The following is a 25,686-nucleotide window of genomic DNA, read 5'->3' on the forward strand; positions in this document are numbered from 1 at the left end:
TTTGGATCCTCCCCTTTGCCATCACTATCCCAAAATAAAAAAAAGCACAAATGGCCCCACAAAGTTCCCGGATGTATTTCCTCCCTTTCGAGCATTAAAATGGCGTCTTTTTCCAATGCCCGTATGTAGCCACCCTGTGTTATGTGCGATTCAATATGGCGGTTCTCGTATTCCCGGATTCTGCGGACATATACGCATTCAAGATGGCTGCTTCTTAAGTACCCGGATTGACCGAACGCTCGGCAAAGATGGCTTCCGTGGAATCAATAAACCTCCGTGATACGTTCCTGGGAATACTTTCCCAATTAAACACGGATTATTAAATTATCGGGTAATCGAAATGTACGATCGCTTGCCCCATGCAAATTACTTGACAGCCTCAAAATGGCGCTAGCTGAAATCTCTAGCGGGTGGCGTGACCCAAAAAGGAACCAAGATGGCGAGCATTATACGGATCGGGAATCAACAAGATGGCGCTAACGGGCTGAATTACCCGGATGTTGAAGCCAGGAACTAATGTGACGCGTTAGGAATAATGAATAAGAGTGCTGTCGTGACGCTAGTTTTCCAGCATGACCAAAGCCGTTCCTCGAGGGATGCGCGGATTGGTCTACAAGATGGCGGTTCAGATGTTCGGTTACTACGATACGGATTTTTAGGAGACTTATTATCGCTGTCGAGTTTCTCTTGAACGGAGAAAGATGATATTACTAGGACATAAAAATAATAACACTATCTTAGCAACTACTCTGGCAGTTTTTCCCTGGGACCCGCTTCGGCGCTGAAATTATAGCCCCCACCAGTCTCAACGGGCAAGACGCAGAAACCTCTCCCGGATAGACCCTTCTTGGCCGCTTCTGGGAAGACCCGGATGTGTTGGGCTGCCGGTCTGGCCGCCCGAGATAAGGAAGCGCTTGCTCTTTGCCCATTTCGCTCCCTTCCTGACCTTCGGCCCTGGGCGCGTTGGCCTCACAATAAGCAACCGTGAATCCCGAAAGATTCATTTTGGAGCCCACCTGCAGAGGATTACGCTGCGCTGAAACCTGTTAAACTTGTCCACTAGGTATCAGCCTAGTCCTCTGCATGGTTACTCGGAAGTAAGTGAATGGGGCTTATGTCTAAGTCAATCAATTCAAGCTTTACATATTAATAATAATTATGAGACTGTTGCCAATATAGTACTGTAGGGACGTTGGTTTGGAGCAGTAATTTAGAGGTACTGCTGCCTTTGTAGAATAGATCGAGGAAAATTAACTATACCTGTATTTTGAACAGTCTATTTTACTTTCTTCTATTATTTCTCACTACCCAACACTTAGATTCCCAAAAGTAGGGGCTTGTCGTTTTCGGTTATATTACTAATTAAAACAATATCTACCAATGTAGTTGGGTAAATAATGCCGATAACTGAATAACTTCGTTGAAATAAGCATGACTGGGGAGATAATTTTTTAGCTATTATGATTGAGAGTGACCTAGAAATCAGAACAAGAAGTGGGAATAGATTTAATTATAGTTAGAAATAAGAAAACGTTTTATATCAAATACAGTACATATGGGATAATTTCACAAAGGAAATGGAAGTATTTTGTGTTTGAAGCAGAGAGTAGCCATCCTGCTAAAAAGAATTCATATATTTTTGTAGATTGTTAAAGGAATTTGCTGATCATACTGTATCTCCTGTGCTATTATAACCATAGATCCCAAATTTGTTTTCTTATTCTGTATAGCAGTAATAAGTTAGAGCAGTTCTATTTTTATTTTAAGTATGTATGTTAAATTCCTGACTCACATCCTGGGGAAGAGAGGATGGGGTAAAGTGTATAAAACTGGAAATAAATGATTTATGTATTGTAAGGGCATGAAGCAAGATCATGAAGCTTTGCTAATTTTTTCTTGCTGAAGGTATAGATACCAATTTAATACACACTTATGATCAGAAGGTACGATGCCTGGAGAGAAACAGGGAATATCTCATTCATGAGTTCAAAATAAATAATTACTTTGTTTTGTAAATTGAATGCAGAAGTTTTTCTTCTATAGTAAGTGTAAGTCTTTTTGCCTTTTTTTCCTGATTAATCTGTACTTGCTTTTTTTTCTCATCCATACAGTATATTTATCTAAAACTAAGGGTCACCACTAAGATTCAGGTCAGAATGTAATATATACTTTAAAAATAAATTTAAAAAACAGAAAAAGCAGGTGGGAACTAGAAGTGAGCTAAATTTTGAGGATTTCAAAGTTGATTAATTTCAACACCACCATGATGCAAAAGCTTTTTCTACCTTTGGTTGCTTTTATTATCACATTCTTTTCTCTTTGTATAGCCTACACAGTTGGAGGTGGGTGTCTGTTTCATGATGAGATTGTGACAGAAGGCTGTAAACTGTACCTTTGAAGAGATTAGGAAATCAACTTGGCCCAGTACAACTTCTTTAAGCATCTTTTGATTAACGCAATTCCCCTTAACCTGGTTGGGCATATTTTGTTTTCCTGCTTTATGCCTGCACTATTTTTATTTTTATGGTTATGTATATACTGTCTATATACATACATATATATATTATATATATACATCACTGGGGAAGGCAATGGCAAACCACCCCGCTATAGTCTGCCAAGAAAACGTCATGAAAGCGGCGTCCCCTGCAAAGGGTCAGACATGACTCGGTGCTTGCACAGGGGACCTTTCACCTTTCATATACTGTCTAAAAATCCTAATGCCACCACAAGAATTTCTCAGATAGTTTGCCCTTCTTTGTTTTCTTCATACTGAAATATTTGTTTTCCCCTTTTAAATATTAGGCAACAATTTTGGGTTTCCTCTCCAGATTTGAAAGGTTCCCATCTCAAGGTGTTGAGGACTGCTAAGTACATAGCAGTTGGAATATCTAGAATAAAAGGTGCAGGGAGAAACTATTGCAGATTGCTACAGGCACTCATCCGTAACTGTAGGCTGAATCTGTTGCTGTTTTCACCATGCTGTTTCAAGTTATGCCATGTGTCATTACTCTTACGTGAGCTGCATTGGTTACCCATTTCTTCTAGGAAAAATGCCATATAACAGAGGTAATTGGTTCTGGGTGCAATTCAAAGTGCTGGTCATTGCCTAGAGAGCCCTTCATGGCTATCTGAGGGACCACACGACTCTGGTTGTTTCTGCCCACCTGGTACGCTCAGGCAGAGTGGGTGTGCTGCAGATCTCTTCAATTAAATGTCATCTTGCAGGACTGAGAAAGTGTGCCTTCTCTGTCACAGCACTTGCCCTCTGGAACAGCATCCCCTGGAAATACTTATGGCTTCCGCTCTCCAAATATCTCTCCCAGTCACTAGGAGTCGGGTGGCATATAAATGTAATCAATCAATAAAAATGTTCCGGAACTCCCTTAAGACCTGGCTATGCTCCCAGGCCTGGGGTTAGGGTGCTTGTTTTTTAATTATATATATTTGATATTTTGTATGTCCCCCAGGGTTTTTATTTATTGATTCAATTCATATAGCTGCCCATCTCAAACCAGTGACTCTAGGCAGCTAAAAATAATAAAAACAATAAAACAATAAAAACAATACAAAAAATTAAATATAAATATAAATACAGCCGAGAGATCTTAAAAACCATTGGTGTTAGCACAACCATGAAACGGGGCCCTTCGCACACTTGGGGCCCTGGGCCCAGGCACAAAGCCAGGTTTTCAAGGCCTTCCGAAAAGCCAAAAGGGTTGGGGCCATCCTAATCTCAGGAGGAAGGACGTTCCAGAGGGCAGGCACCACAGCAGAAAAGACACGTCTCCTGGTCCCCACCAGCTGACGTTCCTTGGCTGATGGGACCATGCCCATCCTGCTGGACTGGATTGGATGGGTGGAAACAACAGGGAAAAGACGGTCCCTCAGGTAACCCGGTCCCAAGCCATGAAGGGCTTTAAAGGTAACAACCAGCCCCTTGAATTACACCCGGAAACACACCAGCAACCAATGCAGCTCCTGAAGCAGCGGTGTTACATGTGCCGAGCAGCCAACACTATTTACAACCTGGGCAGCTGCATTCTGTACCAGCTGAAGTTTCCGAATGCTCTTCAAGGGCAGCCCCATGGTAGAGCATGTTGCAATAGTCCAAAGTTAGGTGGCCTTAGCAAATCAATGAAATGAAATATGAAATGAAATGCTGGGTTTCTTTGTATAGTTCCACTAAGAGTAACTTTGAATTGCTTGTGCAATAGGGAAAAGCAATAGAGAGTTTTGTAGCATTTTAAGGATTTACAAATTTATTAGAGCATACGTTTATGTAGATTAGAATCAGTTTCATCAGAGATGTGTCACTTAGCTGGCAAATACATGTTTATCATGGAATGTAGAGAAAACATCATAAGGAAATAAAATGCAAGAAGTGCCAATACTGTAATATTAAAGCTTAGAGGTATATAACATGATTACATTAAAAAAGTAGTGCTGCTTAACATCTTGGTATTGACAGTGTAAAAAATGCAACTATAGAAATGCAATAGAAATGCAGAACACTGGAGGGCAGTGTGGTAAGACAAGGTGAGGCACTGGATCAGAGAAAGCCAATTATTACAGATCTGACCCATGGCATACACAGTGCCAGGAAGCTTGCTTTGTGCAGTGCTCTAGCCGCACCAGAGTTTTGTTGAGAATTTTTCTATGATGTGTGATATATTTTAGTGGAATCAGAGGAATGAGTATCATTTTCTTCTTAGGTCCCAAGTATCATAGGCTTGACCCCTGTTATACTGCATTTTTCCTAGAAGAAAATAGTTCTAATTCTATTTTTTAAAATATACATTCATTTGGTATCTGGAGGTTAACAGAAAAATAAAGTAGTTCCATGATGCCACTGCAAAAGGGTACATAGATATAATTAGTTTAACAGGTATGGACTGATTGTACTTTTGCCTTGTGCTGTACCAAATTTCCTTATAGTTCTGTCACATCACTTTTTGTCCAAGTGTGTATTTTACCTGAGGATATTTTGAGAATAATTTCACTATGCAAGGCTTTATTTCCTCAACCAGAGCATGTTTTTTTAATATTTATATCCCATGAGCAACACGATTTTAAAGTTGGCAACAGAGATCTGCTTTGCAAAACATGAATCTATCTATTGAAGATATAATGTACCGTAATGGGAGAATAATTGTAATTGTTTTTTCTTAAATATAGGGCTAACAAGAGTCAGATATTGAAGTATTAAAATAAATGGCAACCATTCATTTTTTGAGACACTATTTATCTTATAGGCTAGAAAAAAACATGGATAGAAATTAAAAGATAACGGTTGTAATTGTGTAAAGTAGAGCCCCAACAGGTCTGAAATCAGTTTATATTGGCAGGGAAAAGACAAAACAAAGCATCAACTGACATTAGAAAGGTGAAATGGAGATTTGAAAGAAACGACTTAGTAGAAGTTCTTACGGTAATTCAAGGAGCTCGAACAGGTTATGGCAAATCAACTCCAGGCTGTCTTGGATGAAGCTGATTTTCCAGATCCCTTTCAGTTTCAGACCTAGCTGTGGAACAGAAACTACCTTGGTTGCTTTGCGGGATGACCTGCACTAGGAAACACTGGACCTCCCAGCACCTTTTGATATCAACCATGGTATCCTCCTGGATAGGCTGTTAGAGTTGGGATGTGGAGGCACTGTATTATGGTGGGCCCACTCTTATTTAGCCATTTCCAGAAGGTGGCACTGGGCAGCTACTCTTCTGCCTCATGGTTGTTGGGTTATGTAGTCCCACAGGGCTCTTCTTTATCCCTCATGCTTTTTAACATCTGCACAAAATCACTGGGAGAGGTCACTGGGAGAGGATGCTGGCTGATCGATATGCAGATGACACTCAGATTTATCTCTCCTTTTCATCTAACATAGACGGGGCAGTTGGCATTTTGAACCAGTGCTTGGGCAGGGTAATGGATTAGATGAGGGCCAATAAACAGACTCGGTCCAGATACGACGGAGATGCTGTTTGCAGGTGATGCATCTGTCCAGCTGCGTGGTGCCCTGCCTGTGTTGGAGTGGTCTGAACTTGCCCTAAAGAAGCCAATTTGCAGTTTGGGAGTGCGCCTAGATCCATCCCTGCCACTTGGGCCTTGATGGCATGGAGTGCCTTTTATCAGCCTTGGCTGATTTACCAACTGCGATGTTACTAGACAGAAATAGCTTCATAACAGTTATTCACACTTTGGTAACTTCCCAGTCGAATTATTGCAATGTGTTGTATATATGGCTGCCTTTGAAAATGGTCTGCAAACTTCAGTTAGTTCAAAACAGAGCAGCTAGGCTGCTTACTGGGACAGGCTGATGTGAACATAATGATGTCCATTCTTTGTCATCTACACTGACTGCCGGTCCATTTCTGAACTCAATTCAAAGTGCTGTTGTTGACATTAAAGGCCCTAAACTGCTTGGGACCAGGTTTGCTTGAAGGAGTGCCTTCTCCTATATGTACCTACAGGGATATTAAGATTATCAATTGAGGCCCTTCAGCAGGTCCCCTTACCAAAGGAGGTGAGCCAGGCCTCTACAAGGGGAAGAAATTTTTCTGTGGTGGCACCCCATTCATGGAGTTCCCTCCCCAGAGAGTCTTGGTTGGTACCCATATTAGCATCGTTTTGGTGCCAGGTGAAAACCTTTGTATTTTCCTGGGCTTTTTAACTTTTAATCGTATTTTAATTCATACCATTCTGATTTTTGAATAACAGCTGTCTAGTTATGTAATGTTTTTATTTTATTGTATTTTATTTTATATGTTTTTATTCAAATTGCATTTTAGTGTGTTTTATTGTACATTTCCCAGAGAGCTTCAGCTATTGGGTGGGGTGGTTTATAAATAAATAATAAATAATGAAATGTTTAAAAAATTAAAATATGTAACAAATTTTGCAAAACACTTTGGAATTCTTTTATTAATGCATTTTAAAACTTAAACTGACTCTTCAAAGCATTTCTGTTTTTCCCTCCACTCATTCTTTAATTTTCCATAAGAATGTGCAATGTTCATGTAAAAACTACATTTGAAATATACATTCTTTGGATTGCAGTTTAGGAAATGTGTAACATTCATGATCTAGTCCTGGACATCCCTATATCTTATGTAGTTGTCCTTGTGGAGACATTGTTTCCTGTAGATACATGCAACACTGTGTTTATCTTTCTCACCAGTGTCTCCTGTGATTACTCTAAGAAATGTGTTGCTTGGTCCCTCTTTTTCTAAGGATAGTGTGATTGATTGTCACAGGGTTGGTATGCATAACACACAAGGCTAATGTATATTTGCCTGGTTTGTGGATCATTGGGTTACATGCAACGAACTAATGTGATTCATTTATGCTTCCATGTGGTGTACAAACCTGGGCACTTGGGTTAGTCAGTAAATCATTGTCCAGTTAACTATGAGTAAGAGTGTTATGCAAACCCAGCCTCAGTGTTATTCATTCAAACCAAGACTGATTGTGCAAGGACAGACTCTTCTTAGACTCTTCTTGATTTCCTGTACCCTCTTCTGCCAATTGTATCTTGCATTCTCCCTGGCTTCCCAAACGTTTCGAACCTTTGTTCAATCATTCTGTGGCTGCTAAGCGTTGTTTCTGTTTGTTTGGGGGTCAGATGGGGAAAGAAGGCTGATTCTGAGGAGACATCCATGACTCTCCAAAATTAGCACTTGATGGAAGAGAACAGAACAACTTTATTTTGTTCACTGACCAGAATAGTACATAGTTCTGTAATAGGGTTTGCAGAGCTCAAATGGAAATGTATTAAAACTTCTGATTAAATTAGGAGAAACTAAAATATAGGAATAAAATGCAAGTACTAAAATGCTAAAAGGTTAAATGGTATATCATTAAATTATAATACTACTTTACCAAGATGAAGGTAAAAATAAAAATAAACTGTTATTGATTTAAAGTAGAGTATGTTTTTTCTTTTATATCTTGGTAAATAACATTAAATAATGTAAAAATTGTGAGAAGAAATGAAATGTAAGGTGGTCTGGCCTACCAGGGAACTTACTTGGAAGTAAAGTTAAATACAGGTGATGAATTTCATCATGACATTGGCAGCACAGAAACATGGGACCTGCGGTTTCAACTGCTCTGGAATGGCAGGGAGAAAGTCTCTCTTTGAAGTGCATCTGTTTGTATCTTCCTTCCAGAGAGGCTGAAGGTAGTTTTAAAATAGGCTGGTGTAAACATCCTGGACTTTATGCAGTAACAAGTTTATTTAGGAGGGACGTTATGCTCAGGTTCATGTTCTCAAAAGAAGGGAAGCATGTAGCCTTCTCTCTGCAAATCAATATGTTATTTGCTGTTTGGCAACTTTTTTAGCTTCAGGAAAACCCAAAGAATACAGGGCTGTTACAGATGGGCCATTGTTTTATAATTTTGCTTCCAATGTCATCTTCCAAGTTGAGTAAAAATTATCTAACAATGTGAGGGCAGTCTTGTTGTGGTATTTGTTACCCCATTGATAATCAGGGTTGATTCAGCTTTTGTCAGGGTCAGTCTCGCTTCGCAATAAGACACAGACTCACTTATTGGGTATTAAGGATTTCTGGTTTATTGGAATGATGGCTGACAGAAGGAAAAACGGGAACGGGGGTTGTGGTGTGGAGGTGCCCCTTTTATACCCTCTCGTAGGGCCCCGGGCTCCTCCACCCTTCATTGTCCCAATCCCTCTTGATGGGACCCTTGATGGCTGCATGGGCGTTTTCCCGGTGTCTTCCTTTGTCCCCTTGATTCTGGTGTGTCCTCCAGGGCACCAGGTGCGGCTTATCTCTGCTCGTCCAATGTCCTCCTTTTCAGCCGTCTATGGGTCCATGGGTGTGGGTGCTTTGGGTGCTTGTTTTAATCCCTGGTTTAATTATCTTCTTCCTCCATTCCTTAATGATCATGATCTACGTTGTGAGGCTCTTTTGTGCCTTGCAACGAGGTCATGACAGCTTTTAATGGTAAACTTGTCCCTAATGTCTCAGCGCTCTAAGTGGGTGCTTCTGCTTGCTTCTTAGCAATTCATGCACTCTGGTGTGAATTTTGATTTATTTTTAAATGAATTGTATTTTTGTTACTGATTAATAATATTTTAGACAAAAATTGACACTCTTGCCTAATGATTTCTACCAAAAAAGTCGTCTTCTTCTAAGAGTCATTACCTTGGGCAAGTATATGTTTGGGAACACACATTTAAGGTAACATGTAGATTTGCTTTAGAGAGCGTTTGGTGTAGTGGTTAAGGCATCAGGCTAGAAACCAGGACACTGTGAGTACTGGTCCCACCTTAGGCACAAAGCCAGCTGGGTGACCCTGGGCCAGCCACTCTCTCTCAGCCCTGGGAAGGAGGCAATGGCAAACCACCTATGAAATCTTGCCAAGAAAACTGCAGGGAACTAGTCTAGGCAGTCTCTGAGAATTGGACACGATTGAACGGCAGAAAAAAAAAGAATTGCTTTAAGATGAGATAATTAATGTAGTAAAATATAGGAATGGGGAACCTTGGGTTATGCAATGATATTGAACAGCATAATAATGAAGAAGCTGGATGGTGTAGTTAAACAGTATTGGGCCATCTATATATTTCAGACGAAGACCAAGGAAAATTAATGTCCCTGAGCCATGAAATTCCCTGGGTGATGCTGCCTCTCTTCTTCGAAAAAACCTCACAGAGTGGTTGCAAACATACAAATACACATTCCCTTTAGCTTAGAGAAAAGGTAGATTATATGTGGGCTCAAGAAGACTCCCAGTTAATACTTCTGATCAAGAGGACTTCTACAACTAGACATTTCCTAAATAAAAATCCCCTTGATCTGAAGATAGTGTTAACTGGGAATAGGGATCTGTAAAGCCGTTGGTGCATGAACCATTCTTTACACACAGCAACTGAGTTTGGGTGGTTTGTGTCTGACCTGAACATATGTGTTTGGCCCAGATACCAAAATGGGCTCTTTTGTCCTGGATTATGGACTAAAAGCAGAAAAGCAGGAAAAAGCCAAGGACATGGGGAGGGGGGAGGCAGCAGAGAGAAAACCTTTGTAAAATCAAAGGGGGGCAGCTGGCCAGTGGCTATCGCCCTGGGGGTTGCTGTGTGGAGAGAGGTGGTGATGTACCCCAGTTTTGCCTTGTCTTCCCTGAAGAGTCTCCAGGCCCTGTGCAGATTTTGTATTGGATGGACCATCCAAAATAGCATTACCAGAATTTCAGGGAAGTGTTCTTTTTCCCCAGCTGAACTGAATGTGTAATGTACAGTATTTTTCTTTTCTTTCCCCTTTTTTTTGCACTCCCTAATTGGGAGCCTTTTCCTGCAGCCAGCTAGGTGGCAGCATCTAGCTGTCCTGGAGTGCTCTCAAAAAATCAGGCAGCTTTGGACATGTCTGTTACTTGGATGGAAGAATCCATCCCGGGACTGCAGCACCTTGCTGACTTTGTGGGATTTGGAGGCTGAGCAGGGCCAGGTTTGCTTTGCATTTGGCTAGGGCATCTCCAGGGGATAGCAGGGCTGTATGTTAAGAGTGGGAAGTCGGGCTATAAGCAACTTCCATGCTATTGCCAGGAAAATCTCAGGTCTGGGTCCACCAGGAGCCAAGCTTGATGTGGAGATAATCTTTTTCTCCCCACCATAATAATGATAATAATGATAATGATAATAATATATTTTTTCCCACCTAAATCTCTTCCCAATAGTAAATTATTTCTGAAATGCCTTTTTAAAATAATGCCACAGGTTTCTGTTCTGAGAGGGTGCAGTAGATGTGTCTGCAAATCTGACATGCATGAAAGCAACTTGTTTACAAGAAAGACTGGAGAACAGAAAGTTTTGCAGGCCTCAGCTCAAGGAGCTCTCCAGGCTTACTATCTAGCACTTGCTGTCTCCATGGTTACAAAACACAAGATCATGGGAAGGAAACAACCTTACCCCCCCCATTTCCCCCCACGATGCAGTGATGTCACCAATAGCCAATCCTGCCACTATGGCTGTTTCATAACAGCAAACACTAGAATCTGTGTGAGCACAGGAGCTGCCAAGAAAACATGCTTGAATAGTCTCACCCTGTTGGCTGTTTGGGCAGGAGAGGGAGGATGAGTGTTTTGGGCAATGGAAAATGTCAGCAAGCTTTCAGGTTCCTAAGAGAAGAGTTTAACTGTTCTCTTTGACATGAATGTTCACCCACTCGCCTCCTGTGCACCATTAGTGGGGAAAGCATCAAAGCCCACGCTGGGCAATAAACTCATTCTGGGAAACTAATCAGCTATCATCCATTTCATGCTCTCTTCTTGCCTTTTATGAGCTCTTCTAGGAGGAATGGGACTTGAATGATCACTCATTCTGCAAAACCAAGCAAGTAACTGATGGAAAACAAAGCACTTGCAGTGGCAGCAGTAGTTTGGCAAGAGAACAGGAGAGCAAGACTCAGGACTTTGAAAAAGACAGCCATGAAGTCAGAAGACAAGCCATTCTTGCATGTGACTGGAGGCCTGCTGCTTTGCCTACTAGCAGTGGCTTCAGGAATGTTTGAGTGTGTTCACACAGACATTGGCTACGAGCATTACGCTGAACCAACAGTGGCTGGAATGCCAGCTTTCCTAGCTATGCCAGCAAATTGCTTAATCAACTTGGCCTACATACTTCTGGGTTGGTATTGGTGGCCACCAGGGGAGAAGAACAGGCAGACCTGCTACTTTCAGGAGGTCTTTGCCCTCATGGCACTTGCGTATGGGCCTACGCAATGGGTCCGGCTGTGGACGCAGCATCATTGGGCAGCTGTGTTAGATCAGTGGTTAACACTACCAATTTTTGCTTGGGTTATTGTTTGGTGCCTTTTTCTTGAATATGGGTGGAAACCGTATGTTTTTCTAGTCACTGAAGCGGCTTCACTGACTAGCTATGTTCTGGCATTGCTTCACCCACAAGGCTTTGAGTTGGCATTGGGTGGACATATATTTGTTGTTTTTTGGAGAGTACTGAAAGTGCAGAGACATTTGGGTAATGCCAGATCCACCTGGATTATAGTACTGGGGATGATCTCTTGCTTGGGTTTTATAAGCCTCAAGGTGTGGGATCGGGAACTGGCCCAGTGGGCACTCTTCTCTCAACTCACTGGTCATTTTTGGTCCAAGATATGTGATGTGTTGCAGTTCCATTGTGCTTTTCTCTTCCTTACCCTACTGAGTGGTCACAGGTTAAGCTCTCAGTGAATTAATTTACAATCTTAATGAACATTTTAATGAGAATCTTACTATAACAATACAGGAACATAACATGGTTTGGAAGATTAAAAAAGTCTGCTGAAAATATGCTGATTCCTCCAAAAAGCTATTGAAGATAGTTGGTGAAATCTACAGAGTGTCATTTGGTTTATATCCTGTTGAAGATAATGCTGTTTTATAAAACCACATAGGAGAGGAAAGAAAAAACCATTGGTTTATATATGTCTCTGTAGAAGCTAGGCATAGCTCCAATTAGTGAAGTACTTTCAGCCAATACTAGGAAGGTGGTGTTAGTGTTTCCAAGAGGCACTATCTGCATAGAGATTCTACCATGGCAGTTAGGTGATGGCTAACACTGTAGGTTGCTGTTGACATAATTCCATACAAACACACTAAGGAATAGGACCATCACATTTGAAGCACAGCTTGTTACAGACAGGCAGGTGCTATTCAGGTGGCAGCAGTATCATTTTTAAGGTGGGCTGGAGCAGATGAACACCTTGGGAGTGCCTTGGCCTACCTGTTCAGTCAAATAACAGTAAGGTAGTGGTAGAGCACATACTTTGCATGTAAAGATTCAGTCCATGGAATCTCTAGGTCCACGTGGGGAAAGACTTGTCTGAATCTAGGAGAGCTGCTCCAGATAGCACGATTTGAACTAAGGGGATTAATAGGCACTTGATGAAGTAATTTTCCTTTTAATCTGAACAGCTGCCTTTACAAGGCCACTGTACCCCAGCTGTTTTCTTGCTTAAGGCCTGTGCAGACATAATAGTGATTTCCTGAGCACACTGTAAGTCAGCTACAGGAATATATACTTCTAATTTCTTCTAGGAGCTTAGGATAGGGTACATGGCACTTCCCGTTCCATTTTCCCCAACCCCCCGCAATGTTGGTGACGGGATGTAGTTTGGGCTGAGACAGATAGGCCAAAGCCACACTGAGCTTCCATGGCTAAGAATGAATTTGAACCTTGATCTCCTTGATCCTTTGTCCAAAGTTTTAACACTTTTCCTGGCATAATCTCTCCTCCCTTCATGGTGATAAGTAATTATTTAGCATTATTAAGATTTAGCATAGAATCTTAATCTAACCTCTTAAAATCATGCTAAAATCATGCTACACAATATTTCAAACCAGTGTCTTAAAAGAATAGTTTTAAGCCACATTTTGGTTTCAAACCATTACATATGTCAGTAGTTTTGAACAGAAACATTGTAGTTAAGGATGCTACTGTACTGTTGAAGTACATTGCTAAAACATGGAATCTGTCATCTCATGGCTCTATCACAGCTGCAGCATAGCAAAAAAATTATGTAAACCGACAGAAACCTACCCTCCTGACTTTAAGGAATGGATTCAGGAAATGAGTCTGCTACCTATTTTTGAAAAGTCTGTTTTAAAAATGAGATAGAGTATGTTTCTATATGGACAGGTTTAATGATAAGCTTAAGTACTGAATTATTTTTGTATTGATGCTAACGGACATTATATGGGTCTTTTCTTTCTGTTTTTTTCCTCTTCCTTTTTATGTTTATTATAATCACTACATCTAGGGTTTTTTTTAATTTTTTCCCCTTCACTGTTTAACACTACCTTTTTCCTGTTTTATAGTTTTCTATATTATACTATTAAATTAAAATAATAACTTACCACTTTCATTACCAGATGGTTGAAAAATGAGTAATCCACTGTGTGTGTACTTCTATGGGATTTTGGCTTCCATATTGTTCCACAGTTCACAGTTTCTTGAAGTGAAAATATGGGGAAGATGATGAGAGAGAAAGCAGACGTTCTCAGCTTTCTTAAAACCCTGATACAACAAGGTTTCTGCTTTCCAGGTTTCCTTTTCCACAACAAGGAGAGGCAGTCTTCTTTATAACTACTGCAAACATACACCCTGCCAATAACTAAATGTAATCTGTAGACTAAATGATACTGACAACTTACAAATATATAAAATGTTTTATTATAAATTCAATAAAAAGGAACGTGTAGTGAGGAGCTTGTGTGGGGCAGATCATAACTGTGAAAACCCACATCACCACCACTCCCACCCCTCCAGTTTTGAGGTATGGGCTTGATCTCCATTCAAACAGACTCCAGTGGCAACTTCCATTTATGGCAGGTTGCTGGCCTGAAGCCAAATTCTACCAGAAATGTGCCACAGAGGCTCAGTGGTACCAACTAAGGAATAGGCATGCTATCCAAAGGAGGATAGCAAGACCCTGTAATTTGCAAAGTGCTGTCAGCGCTGTGAGAACTTTGATCCTGTGTTTGCTGATTTTGTCACTCAAATTCATCACTCTCTTCAGGTTCACGAGGTGGTTCTGCAATGCGGTCTGAAGGGAAAAAAGAAAAATCCAGGTTTCAACCAATCATAGAATAAAATCTTTCCAACTGCTCTTTAGGGTACTGATCTCAGCTAACAAAGTTTCCCACCTGTCCCAAAACTGGTACAGAAATAGCACAATAGGACCATAAATCTGCCTGGGTTGTCTTCGGTTCATTTTTCACAAAGTCACTTCAAGCCTGGTACCCTCTAGCTGCAATTGAGAGTTAAAGTCTAACACATCTGGAGAATACCATGTTGGGGAACGGTGGCCTAAAGGCTGGATATATTAATTTTTTTATTTTCTATCCCGCCTTTGTTATCTTTATAAATAAGATGGGGAACATAGCTAATTCTCCTTCCTCCTCCTATTTTCCCCACAACAACCACCCTGTGAGGTGAGTTGGGCTGAGTGTGTGTGACTGGCCCAAGGTCACCCAGCTGGCTTTCAGGCCTAAGGTGGGACTAGAACTCACTGTCCCCTGGTTTCTAGCCCATTGCTTATGTGTGAAAGAGCTTGGGTTTAGTTTCTTGGGTGATTTTGTGCTATTTTGGAAAAAGGGCACACATCTTCTGAAAATAACGGCTTCCCATGTTTTATTTACTTAAAACATTTATATAGCCTTCCATCTACCCAAGGAACTCTGGGCAATGAACAGAAATAAAACAAGCTATACAAATCCAATTCAAAAGAAACTGGCTCAGGGTCCCTAAAAATTACATGAAGAGCATATCAAACATACCCATGCCAGAACTCCATCAGCATCCCAGCCCCAGGGCCTGGATAAAGAGCCAAGTCTTCAGCAGCCTTCTAAAAGGCCAATAGGGTTGGGGCTGTCTATGCCTCAGGGAGAAGCCAATGCAACAGGACAGGTGCCGTGACAGAGAAGTCGTGCTTCCTTAGTCCCACTAGGTGACATTGCTTCACCAGTGAGACCCGGAGCACACCCACTCTGCCAGATCTAGTGGGACAGGCAGTTCCACAAGTAACTTGGCCCCATGCCATGTATGGCTTTAAAGGTGAAAATTCTTCAGTAGCACCTGGAAGCCCACTGGGAGCCAGTGCAGTGGTGTTACCTGGGCACATGTTGGCACCTAGTGTGTGTTGCAGTAGTCCAATTGGGAGGTGATTAAGGCATGAGTGACGGGGAGTAGTGCTTATCAATCTAGAAATGGATGCAACTGATGTACAAGATGTACTTGCGCAAAGACCCTACCTGAGCAGGACCCACAAGTCCAGGAGAACTCTCAGATTTTGCACCAACTCTGCCTGGGGGAGTGTGACCCCATCCAGAATCATTAATGGTGGAAAATCACTAAATACAGGGGATCCTAAAACTCAGAGCTAGTTTTGTCAGGGCTGAGACAAAAATGGTTTTGCCCCATTCCGACCCACACAGCCCCTAGGCACTGAGAAAGGATCTCAACAGCTTCACTTGGATGGCCTGGGGCAGATATATAACTGAGTATCATCAATATACTGACAATAGTTAACCCGGTGGCAACAGATGACCTCACTTAGCAGTTCCATGGAGATATTAAACAGGAGTAAAGGTTCAGAAGTAGGATGCCACAGAATATCGGTTAATACAGGGGGCTGGGAGCAGGATGTGCCATTAATATCTCCAGCTTGGGGGCTGTTCAGCCACTATGGGAAACATCTTACTAGGCAAGATGGAACTCTGGTTTATCTCAACAAAGCCCATGTTAATTTAGCTTAAAATATACTGAAGGCAGACCTAAATACAGTCTTCCATATAAAGTGGGGCCACATTTCTAGACCTCATAGAGGCAGAGAAAAACCTAAACTTTAAAAAAAGTACAGCACATACTGCTGCTGCTGATACAGGTATTTCAGAGCAATTTCTTCTACGTATTTTCCCCCATATTTCTGCCTTTTGAGAAAGGAGAGTTGTAGAAGGGAAGGTCAGGCAACAGTAAGAAGGAAGAATGTTAGCAAATGTGACTAATATGCTTCAGCATTTTCTGATAGAAAACTTACTGGACATCAGCAAACCCCACAGGGTAAACTAGGTAACAAAAACATTTTGAGTCAGATCCTTGTTTATGCTAAGGAGGTAAGGAGATACAGCAAGACATAATACAACACTTAAGCCAACTAGTAGAGGTCAGAGTAATATGGCAGGCCTGTTGCTTCTCCCTTTCCTCCTCCTCCTCCTCCTCCTGGAATGCCTCACATCCGCACTGCTTACATGGCCTATATTTCAGGGATCAGCAATAGCAGAAGTGAAGGAAGTATTTCAACCTGGGCACCCTGTTGATGGATTTATATGTATTTTTAAGAGAAAATATTCTTTTTCCTCTTTTTCATTTGGATTAGGGAAAATTAGCATCTCAAAAAAGAGAGGAGTGAGACACCGAACATCTCTGACTACAACTATGGTGGCTGCACTGTGGGCATTAGCGAAAGGGCAAGCTTGAGTGAATATACAAAAAAATGGCAAGAGAATTGATTTCATGACATACTTTGAACAAACAGATAAATCACCTGTATTGTCCTACTCTGGACTACACAGTCAGAATGCATAAGATTACATGCTCCTTCATATTCACCACCATGACTACTCCTGGGACATATACACACTGCTCCCTCTCTGTGTTTGAGGAAAAAGGGGGGGGGGACAATTAGCTTCCACCCCACTATGCTGATTTTTTTTTATGTGGAGGGATTTTTTTCAAGAAGCTAAAGCTTTTTGTCAGGTGGACTTTGGAGAAGGCAAAGGTTTGCTACACTGCCTGTATAGAAGAACTAGGACAAAAAACACCAGAAGAATCCCAGCTGGACAGCAGAGAATGTGGCCTTTGTATCTACAGATGTTGTGGCAGGCATACTTGGCAAAATCTGAAGAGCCCAAACACTGTATTTCACAGCACGGGCTCGGAAGCCTTCTAACAATAGTCTGGGAGGAACTGTGGATGCCCTGGAAGCAAGTATATCTGTTTTAACAGGGTTCTGAACCAGTTTCTCTGATGGCAGAAAGAGACCAAAGATAGCTTTTGAGTGAAATCAGTTTTATAGGAAGCTTTTTTATTTTCCTTCTCTAGCACCATTTTCAAACTTTACGTTATCATCATAATCATTTTCAAATAGCCCAGCCGTTCAGGATCTCTCCTACGCAACCTAAGAACCTCTGTTCCAGCTCCTGCTCCTACCCCAAATGCCTCATTTTTTACCCATCTTGGCCTGTTTAGAGACATCAGATAGCCTTGATGTTCTGCTGTAAGAGTAAAACCAGATTCTGCAATTTAGGTAATGAAACAAATTTGACTGCAGGTACATTTTCGTGCTGTTTTGCTATTTGATCACTTTGAGAAACTTGAGATTTGAGTTCAGAAATTTCTGACAAGGAACAATCCAGTGACAGGCAGAGATTCAGAGGGATGTCAGGAGGAGCAACTAAGGATGAACGAACATGAATGGGCCCTAACTATTAAACAAGGCTTTAAACTCTCGATTCTCATGAGGGCTATAAATTTGCATGTTTAATAGATCCTCAGGAATTCATTTCCAGATATATAACCAACATGAAAATACACAAGTCAGGGCTGAGATTAAAATGCAGCCATTGCTTCTACAGAGACTTCACATTTGAAGTAAACGGCTTATGCACTGCAAGACAGGGATGTTACTCCTGCTGCTCCTATTGTATGGCTTTCATGCACTGGCTATCCCACATGAAGAAAGGCTTATTTGTCCAAACTTAATCTGCAATGCACAAGTTCACAGCATTTAAATCACATAAGCCAGCATGACGTGTTCTATGCAGATTTGTCTACGCCAGCTTCAGCCAAAAGTAATCTTGCTCTTGTTATCACACACAGGTTTTCTCCTGGTTTTTTTTTACATTTTCTATCCCACCTTTATTATTTTTATAAATAACTCAAGGCGGTGAACATACCTAATACTCCTTCCTCCTATTTTCCCCACAACAGCAATCCTGTGAGGTGGGCTGGGCTGAGAGAGGGTGACTGGCCCAAGGTCACCCAGCTGGCTTTCATACCTAAGGCAGACTAGAACTCTCAGTCCCCTGGATTCTAGCCCGTTGCCTTAACTACTAGACCAAATTAAGACTTTTGATTCTGCCATGAAAATAAGGGAGGATGGTTTTCAATACTTCTCTATTGAGCACACTGACTGATAAGGTAGAACTGAATGATGGTTGGAATTGAGCTCCCCTTAAAATTTCACTTCCTAATTTAACAGAACCATTTTGAAGACTGAATAGTGCCACCTCCATCTGCACAGCAGCAGGGAGGTGGGGCTGTTACCTTCCCCTGAAGGTGTAGAGGCAAGCACACCCAGGCTGTCAAGCGCGCCCTCATGATAGAGTGCCAGCCGTTCCATCATGCGCCTCCGTGCTGGGTTGATGACAATCTGAGGGGCAGAGTCACCTGCAGAAAGAAAGGAGACCATCACCAAGTGACAGCCTGCTTGCATCATCAAACCGAGTCCCTTAAGAAAGGAGCTAGATTGGCAATACTATCTTTCAGCTACTCTCCAGGTGCCACCCCAGGTATTTTTGGTGCCAGATGAAGCAAGCTTTACATTGTGAGCTTCTCAAAAGTCTCCTTAGTTTTAGTGTTGCTTTTAAGTTGTTAGGTGCCTTTACTCCTACTTTAATGCATTTTATTGCTATCCTTTTAAGGCTGCAAGACTTACTGAGAACTTACTTTGAAATAAAATAGTGGTAGATAGTAAAATGTTAAAAGGGGGGTGCCTGAAAGTTATCGGATGCAGGGCTGGGTGAAGATGACACAGAGCAAGCAAAGAAGAAAAGTATTTTTAAAAAGCTGCAGCAGAACATAGCAACCAGTGATCAAAACAAATTTAACCAAACAAGCTGTAATTCATCAGAGGGACAGGTCAGGTAATTATTATGGATGTAGGACAATATCTAAAGCCGGGTAAGGCCATGCCTCCACCTTGCTCAGTTGTGCTGACCAGAACACCAGAAGGCCACACCTTGCAAGAGTTTGAGACAGGGCCTTTCCTTACCCAGCTGGAAATTCCAGAGACTGAAACTGGGAACTTAATAAATCAAGTTTTCTGTCTTAGTGTATCTGATCGCAAAATACATTCCACAAAATCACTAACTGATTTAATGTTAGTGGAGACCTACCTTTTTAACTGCATCATTCCTTCCATCTGACAGCAAAGCACAGGAGGGAAAATATTTCAGTCTATTGCATTTACATGCACATGCTTGATAAGCAAATATCCCCCTGCCTACACTTGTCAGTCTTATTTTTAAATTTATAAATAACATTTGTAATTTCTGTCTGCATCACAGGCATTCATTGGACATCTGTACTTGTTAGAACAAGGACACATTAAAGCATTCCAAACAAATGCCTTAATTATTGAAGTTAGCTGATCCAATAAATGTTGTTTCCCAAAATTCATTCATTGTTTTTCTAATTAGCAAATGTTTTATTGTACTTAGTAGATGCTTTACATGAGGTTTTCCAACTGTAGCAACTTCCAGTTTTTGTGGTGTTCAGCTCACTGGATTCCCCAGCCATTGCTGAAAATTCTGAGCTGAAGTCCATACATCTGGTAGCTGGCAAACTTCTGGAAACACTGCTTTAAATATATGACTTGTTATTTGCCAGAACATGGCCTCATTGATCTATAACGAGGTTTGCTTATATTCTGCTTGGCATCTTGTGTGAATGGGTGGGTGGGGTTGTGTGAACTCCACCCTTCACGGCTTTGTGTTATCTGTTAACTAGGCCTCTGTTTGGTTGGCTGATCACTGTGTCTCGCAAAGCCTCTGATGGGGTGGGAGAAAGAAGTTGTCTGCAGAATATCATACCTAACTGATCTACAGACACACTCTCTCTGGTCCCACTTCTGTAGCTCAACAACCTGGAGTTGGCCTCTAGGCTTTCATCACTTTCCTCAGGTTGATTAAGAGGCTTGGATGAGTAGTAGTCTTCTTCTGGCATGTGCAGTTGCTGTGGCGGCAGTAGTAAAGAGGCAGATTTCCCATGTAGGAAGAACTGTAGCCTCTCCAGCTCTTGATACACCTGCAGCATAGGAAGAGTAGTTATGTACTAGTGCTCCTTAAGAACGCAATCTGGCAAATAAAATAACTCAGTCATTCCCCCATTTCCCAGCAAAAGCCACTGTGGCCAAATAGGCAAGCTCCTTTGAACAGGAAGTCCCATTCCCTCCTGAGTTCATTTATTGTCCACCTGATAGACAGCCTTATGGTATCACTGAAAAGCTGCAAATAGTATAGGGAATGTACTAAGCTGACCATTCCTTCTCTTATCTTTATGGTAAATGTGGCACAAATAGCCATCAGCAGACACTACGGTGCCAACAGGAAGCAGCAGAAACCACAAAGCCTCAATATAACTTGGCATTTATTCGTTGTTCCTCCCCCATGTGCCATCATTACTTCTTTCCACTCAGGGTTCATGCACTGGTCACTTCCATAGAACTGATAGGGGCAGCTGCAAGTGAAAACAGCACTCCATTGTGACAGTAGCATTATCAACAGAGGTAGGATATTTCTGGTCTAGAATCCAGATGTTGCTTCATTTTAACCAGCCCCCTTAACCACTGGTGCTGGCTGAGACTGAAACTTAGCAACATCTGGAAAACCACTGGTTCCCCATTCCTAGATCCTTGTAGTGGCAGGTCCTATGGTATGAGTATAGATTGTGTGTGTGTGTGTGTCTATATACATCTATATGTTTGTATGTGTGTCTGTATCTCCTCTCTCTCCTTGCTCTACCATGAATATGCCATCCCTCACTCATTTACACTATATGGCCATCCCAGAGACTTCAGCAGATAAAGAAGATAGATAGATGTTTCTATTCACATATAATGAAATCAAATCAGTTGGAAAGTATCTGAAAACCTACAGTTTTTTCTCAGCTCAGCTCTTAGCTCTCCTGCTGTGGGTGCACAGAAGCATTCTTATACCTCTACATGGTTTCTAGACATTAAAAAACATAATTATTTCTCAGTGACTCATTCACAAATCAGGGCCAACTTTGGATAATGTTTTACAGTGCTTACTATGCCCTGGGTGAGTCAAATGAATTATTATCCTCTCCTTAGATTTTAAGACGAATGATAGTTTGCATTTGCACACACAAATCTGATAAATTTGAGGGAAAAAAGCAGACTTTTCTGATGTCAGCCAACTGATGTAAACTCTCCCTAGGTATAAGCTTGGTGCGGAATATTTCTAAATTTTCCACCCTCTAAGTGCACAGAAGGGCACACCAGGCACAGATACAGATGGGGCTATGAGATGTTCAAAGAAAGGGATTTAAAAGAGAAGGGGGTAGGAAGCACTACTGTGTTATATATTTATAGACACACACTTGCTCTATGAAGCTGATGAAATAGAGTAAAACGAAGTCAATATATGTGAAAAGAGAACAGATTCAGAGAGTAACATGCACAAAACATGCATGACCGTGCCAGATTTTCATAGATGTTCAAAATTTTTCCTGATTCTATGAAACTAAGGTTTAAGGTTAAAAGCTTTGTTGCAGCAGAAGTTCAACCCAAGCAAAATTCCAGATTTCTTTATAGAGGAAAAAAGAGACTCCGTATTCCAAATCTAATGTTTGTTCTCTTACTTCAGCCATCGGAGGGCGGTGCTTGGCTCGCTGGTGGAGACAGCAACAAGCCAACTTGCCTAGCGTTTTGCCCAGTTGCTTGGGACAAGGGCCAGACCGTAGGTCTACATGCTTCTGGTAGAGATGACTGCCAAGCTGAACTGCTCTGGTATGACTGGAAGTAGTCGTAGCAGTTGACAGATGGGCTTCTTGCTCCTCTTCATCACTTACCAGATCCTTCTGAAAGCACAAAGGCAGACAAGCAATCATAAAAATCAAGCTGCATGTTACAGAATGAATTAGGATAAGATGAGAGAGTTGCCCACCAAGTACTTGCTGTGTCCACGAGAATCTATTTCCATGGGTCGTCTTCCAGTCAAGAGTTCTAGAAGAACCTGTCAGGGATGAAAAGATACTATTTTGAACTGTGGAAGGAACAGATAAATGAAGACTGCTAAAATGGGCACTTTCTTCTTTCCTCATACTTCAGCACTGACAGCCAGGTGACCAGGACTCAGAATTTCATTACGGGATTAGGTCATCCTAGGATAAGCCTATTACAAAGGACCTTTTTGTATCAAGTTTTCCAACCACACATTTTTCGTAAGAGCTCAAGGATCAGCAGAATTATATCCAGCCAGCCTTGATTCAACTGCTCTGAAAGTCTGGCTCCATCTTCCCCAGAACTGAAAGGAAACAATCAAGGTTCTGGCAGGATTTTTCCCCCTGCCTCTTAATGGAATATGGCTTTATCATGTACAGCCTGAAGCCTTTGAAGCCTCTCAATCCTTACGTTAATTCAAAATTTATAGTATATATTAACTGGTAGCAATAAAAATTAACATTAAATCACCATAATTGTAAATGAGTATCAGAGTTCATTGCAACCCATCTGGTCAAATCAAATGCAGGTTATTGTTGCTATTACTATTATTGTTTACAATACCATCTCTGAGTCCCTTAATGATGTATAAAATGCCCCAAATCTTGTAAGTTAAGATCTATAACAATTATGAAATATAATTACATAAATATTTTGGGCATGACAAACCATGCATCACATAGCTGAAGTAAAAAAAGTTATCCATTAATTCAGCAATCCCACAACTTTTGTTTTTTCCCCCCTCACATACTGAATCAGAGTGTATAATGTGATATTTATTTAGATCTGCATATAATGGACAAAGTAAAATCACAACTTCCTTTTAGTTCTGCCCAAACCATCACAAGCTGCACAGGGAAAGAAGATGCTCTACCAAAACTAGAAGGGGGGACAGAAAGGGAGGGGAGAAATGGGGAGACAGATTTACAAATAGACAGCGATCATTAACAAAAACCTCTGAATGGGTGTTAACAGACACACCCTATTACAGTATGTGGGTACAAAAGTTATCTTAAGAAAATAATCCTTTGAATTGTCTGAAGAGGATGTCCCCTCAGAAGGAGAAGTTGAACCCAACATATTCCCTGGAACCATCAACTGTTCAACAGACTGCCTGGGAAGATGGCAGTCTCTCTGTCACTACTACCCATTCTAAGCAGAAGCAGGACGCACCTACTGGCAATGCTATAGCAGCGAATGCTGGCTGTTGAACAGATGAACTTAGAAGTGCCTTCCACTTCTATGACGCCTCCTGTCCTCATCATACAATTTGCAGTAACATTCCCATTCCAGCATTACTCACCACACCAAAGCTGAATATATCAATAGCAGTAGAAAGCATCCCAGTCCGGACATATTCAGGAGGAAGATATGCCAATGTACCCCGCACAGTCTGGGTCCGGCCCAGCGAGCTGCTCATTCCTCCCTGCTTTGGCCGGCGGCTGAATCGGGCCAATCCAAAATCAGCCAGCCGTGGGTTGAGTGCTGCATCCAAAAGGATGTTAGAGCTGTAGATGACAAGAAAGAAGGTTTCATCTATTCACTATCTGCCAGTTCCTTCTCAAACTCCCATCTATAATAAGCATGACTATCTCCTCCAAATCCTTTCCATGTTGTTGTTTGGAACTCGGAACCAACTCATTTACAATTCTGCAATCAGAAAAGCAAATTCTGTACAATTCAATCATATTAACTGCTCTTGATAGGCAACGAGAGGTAAGCAGCTGTTACAAGGTAGAGACATCCTGCTTTCTGATCAGTGACATTTCTAAAATTGAGATGTTACCTGGATTCCTTCAAGTATGTACAAGAAACTAAAAAAAGCTAGCACTCTGATGAATGCCAAGACCCTCTGGAATTGAACTCTGTGTGCAATATACATTTTGTGCTTTTGCAAAAGTTTCCAGAGGAGTCCCCTGGTAATTTTTTGCAGTAAAACCAAGAAAGAATCTTATGATACAGAAAGACAAACAGGTATATTATATTGCATAAGCTTTTGTGAATCACATCCACTTCATCAATTGCATGAAGAGAAAGGAAAAAAGTGTTTTCTATGTATGTGGGGAACAGGGAAGCAGGAACGATAAAAGGAGAGGTGAAGGACAGAATACTGATAATCAAACCAGTAATTATTTATTAGGTATAAAGCATGTTCTTGATGTTTGACTGATGTACTGATTAAGATTTGTGGGATATCAGGAATTTTACTAAGGCTTCTTCTTATACCATGTATCAGCTTATCAGAATGTCTGTATCACATCTGTTGTTTTTGTTAATGATCGCTGTCTATTTGTAAATCTGTCTCCCCATTTCTCCCCTCCCTTTCTGTCCCTCGTTTTTAAGAACAGTAGTATAATATGCCTTTCTCAAGACTATATTCCATGTGGTCAACTAATATACAAAAGCTTGCACTGTTCTAGAATCACAGAATAAAAAAACCCGACTTTCATTTTATGGTGATTTGGGCAATTCATGGTATTTAGCAGAACTGGTTTGCTTATTGGCAAGAGTGTTCTAAAAGGCATCGGAATTCCAAAGGATCTTTAAGTGTGCCAGCGGGACATTCAGTGATGCTATTTGGAAAGAGATTTAGAACAGATAAAAGTCCTTCTTCACACAGCACATAATTAACCCACAGAATTCATTACAACAAGGTGGGGTGACTTAACTTGGATGGCTTGAAAAGGGATTGGATAAATTAATGGAGGACAGGTCTGTCAAAGGCTATAAATCTTGAAGGCTCAGTGTTACCCTCAAATACCAATTATAGTGGAAAGGAATATGCCTCCTATCTGTGAACATCCCAGAGGCATCTGGTTGACCATGCTGAGAAACAAAACCCTGGATTGGAGGAGATTACCCAGTAGGGTAATCTTATGTTATTACGAAAACAAGAGGAATCAAGACATCAAAAAATGCATACAGCTTAATGGATGATGAACAGAAAATCATTCTGAATAACACAGGTTCTTTTGCCCAGGAAACCACTAATTTCAGCTTTGCTACAATTTTGCTTTACTCTTCCCAGCACAGTGATCATTGGATTAGCTCCTTTAAGACACTACTGCAGATCCAGAAGAAAACCACATGAAGTATGTGACAGCACACCAAGAACAGCAGCAGTCCATATATCAAAGTGCAGTCTCC

General features: G+C 41.2%; 2 protein-coding genes and 1 long non-coding RNA gene across 5 annotated transcripts in view; 2 read left to right on the top strand and 1 right to left on the bottom strand.

The window, feature by feature from the left end:
• Positions 1 to 198: 198 nt before the first annotated feature.
• Positions 199 to 7,230, top strand: LOC134490900 (uncharacterized). Its single transcript, XR_010067257.1, has 2 exons — positions 199 to 2,871; positions 5,886 to 7,230. It is a non-coding gene; the product is annotated as an uncharacterized LOC134490900 (long non-coding RNA).
• Positions 7,231 to 7,956: 726 nt separating this feature from the next.
• On the top strand, positions 7,957 to 13,800 carry TMEM187 (transmembrane protein 187). Its single transcript, XM_063294260.1, has one exon. It carries the CDS (start codon positions 11,360 to 11,362, stop codon positions 12,203 to 12,205), a length of 846 nt encoding a protein of 281 aa, XP_063150330.1. The 5' UTR covers positions 7,957 to 11,359; the 3' UTR covers positions 12,206 to 13,800.
• A 367-nt stretch (positions 13,801 to 14,167) lies between these two features.
• The window catches only part of IRAK1 (interleukin 1 receptor associated kinase 1), a 32,908-nt gene continuing 21,389 nt past the window's right edge, over positions 14,168 to 25,686 (bottom strand). For 2 of the 3 annotated variants that reach the window (XM_063294255.1, XM_063294257.1), the window contains exons 9-14: positions 23,843 to 24,047; positions 22,484 to 22,552; positions 22,179 to 22,397; positions 20,387 to 20,600; positions 18,840 to 18,962; positions 14,168 to 14,559 (exon numbers count right to left, since the gene is read on the bottom strand). In XM_063294255.1, coding sequence (XP_063150325.1) covers positions 14,507 to 14,559; positions 18,840 to 18,962; positions 20,387 to 20,600; positions 22,179 to 22,397; positions 22,484 to 22,552; positions 23,843 to 24,047 — 883 coding nt within the window. In that variant the 3' untranslated portion in view covers positions 14,168 to 14,506. The remainder of the gene's footprint in view (positions 14,560 to 18,839; positions 18,963 to 20,386; positions 20,601 to 22,178; positions 22,398 to 22,483; positions 22,553 to 23,842; positions 24,048 to 25,686) is intronic. The other variant, XM_063294256.1, reaches the window with a different exon arrangement.

Source organism: Candoia aspera, chromosome 2 (genome assembly GCF_035149785.1).
Source record: "Candoia aspera isolate rCanAsp1 chromosome 2, rCanAsp1.hap2, whole genome shotgun sequence".
Taxonomy (NCBI): Eukaryota; Metazoa; Chordata; class Lepidosauria; order Squamata; family Boidae; genus Candoia; species Candoia aspera.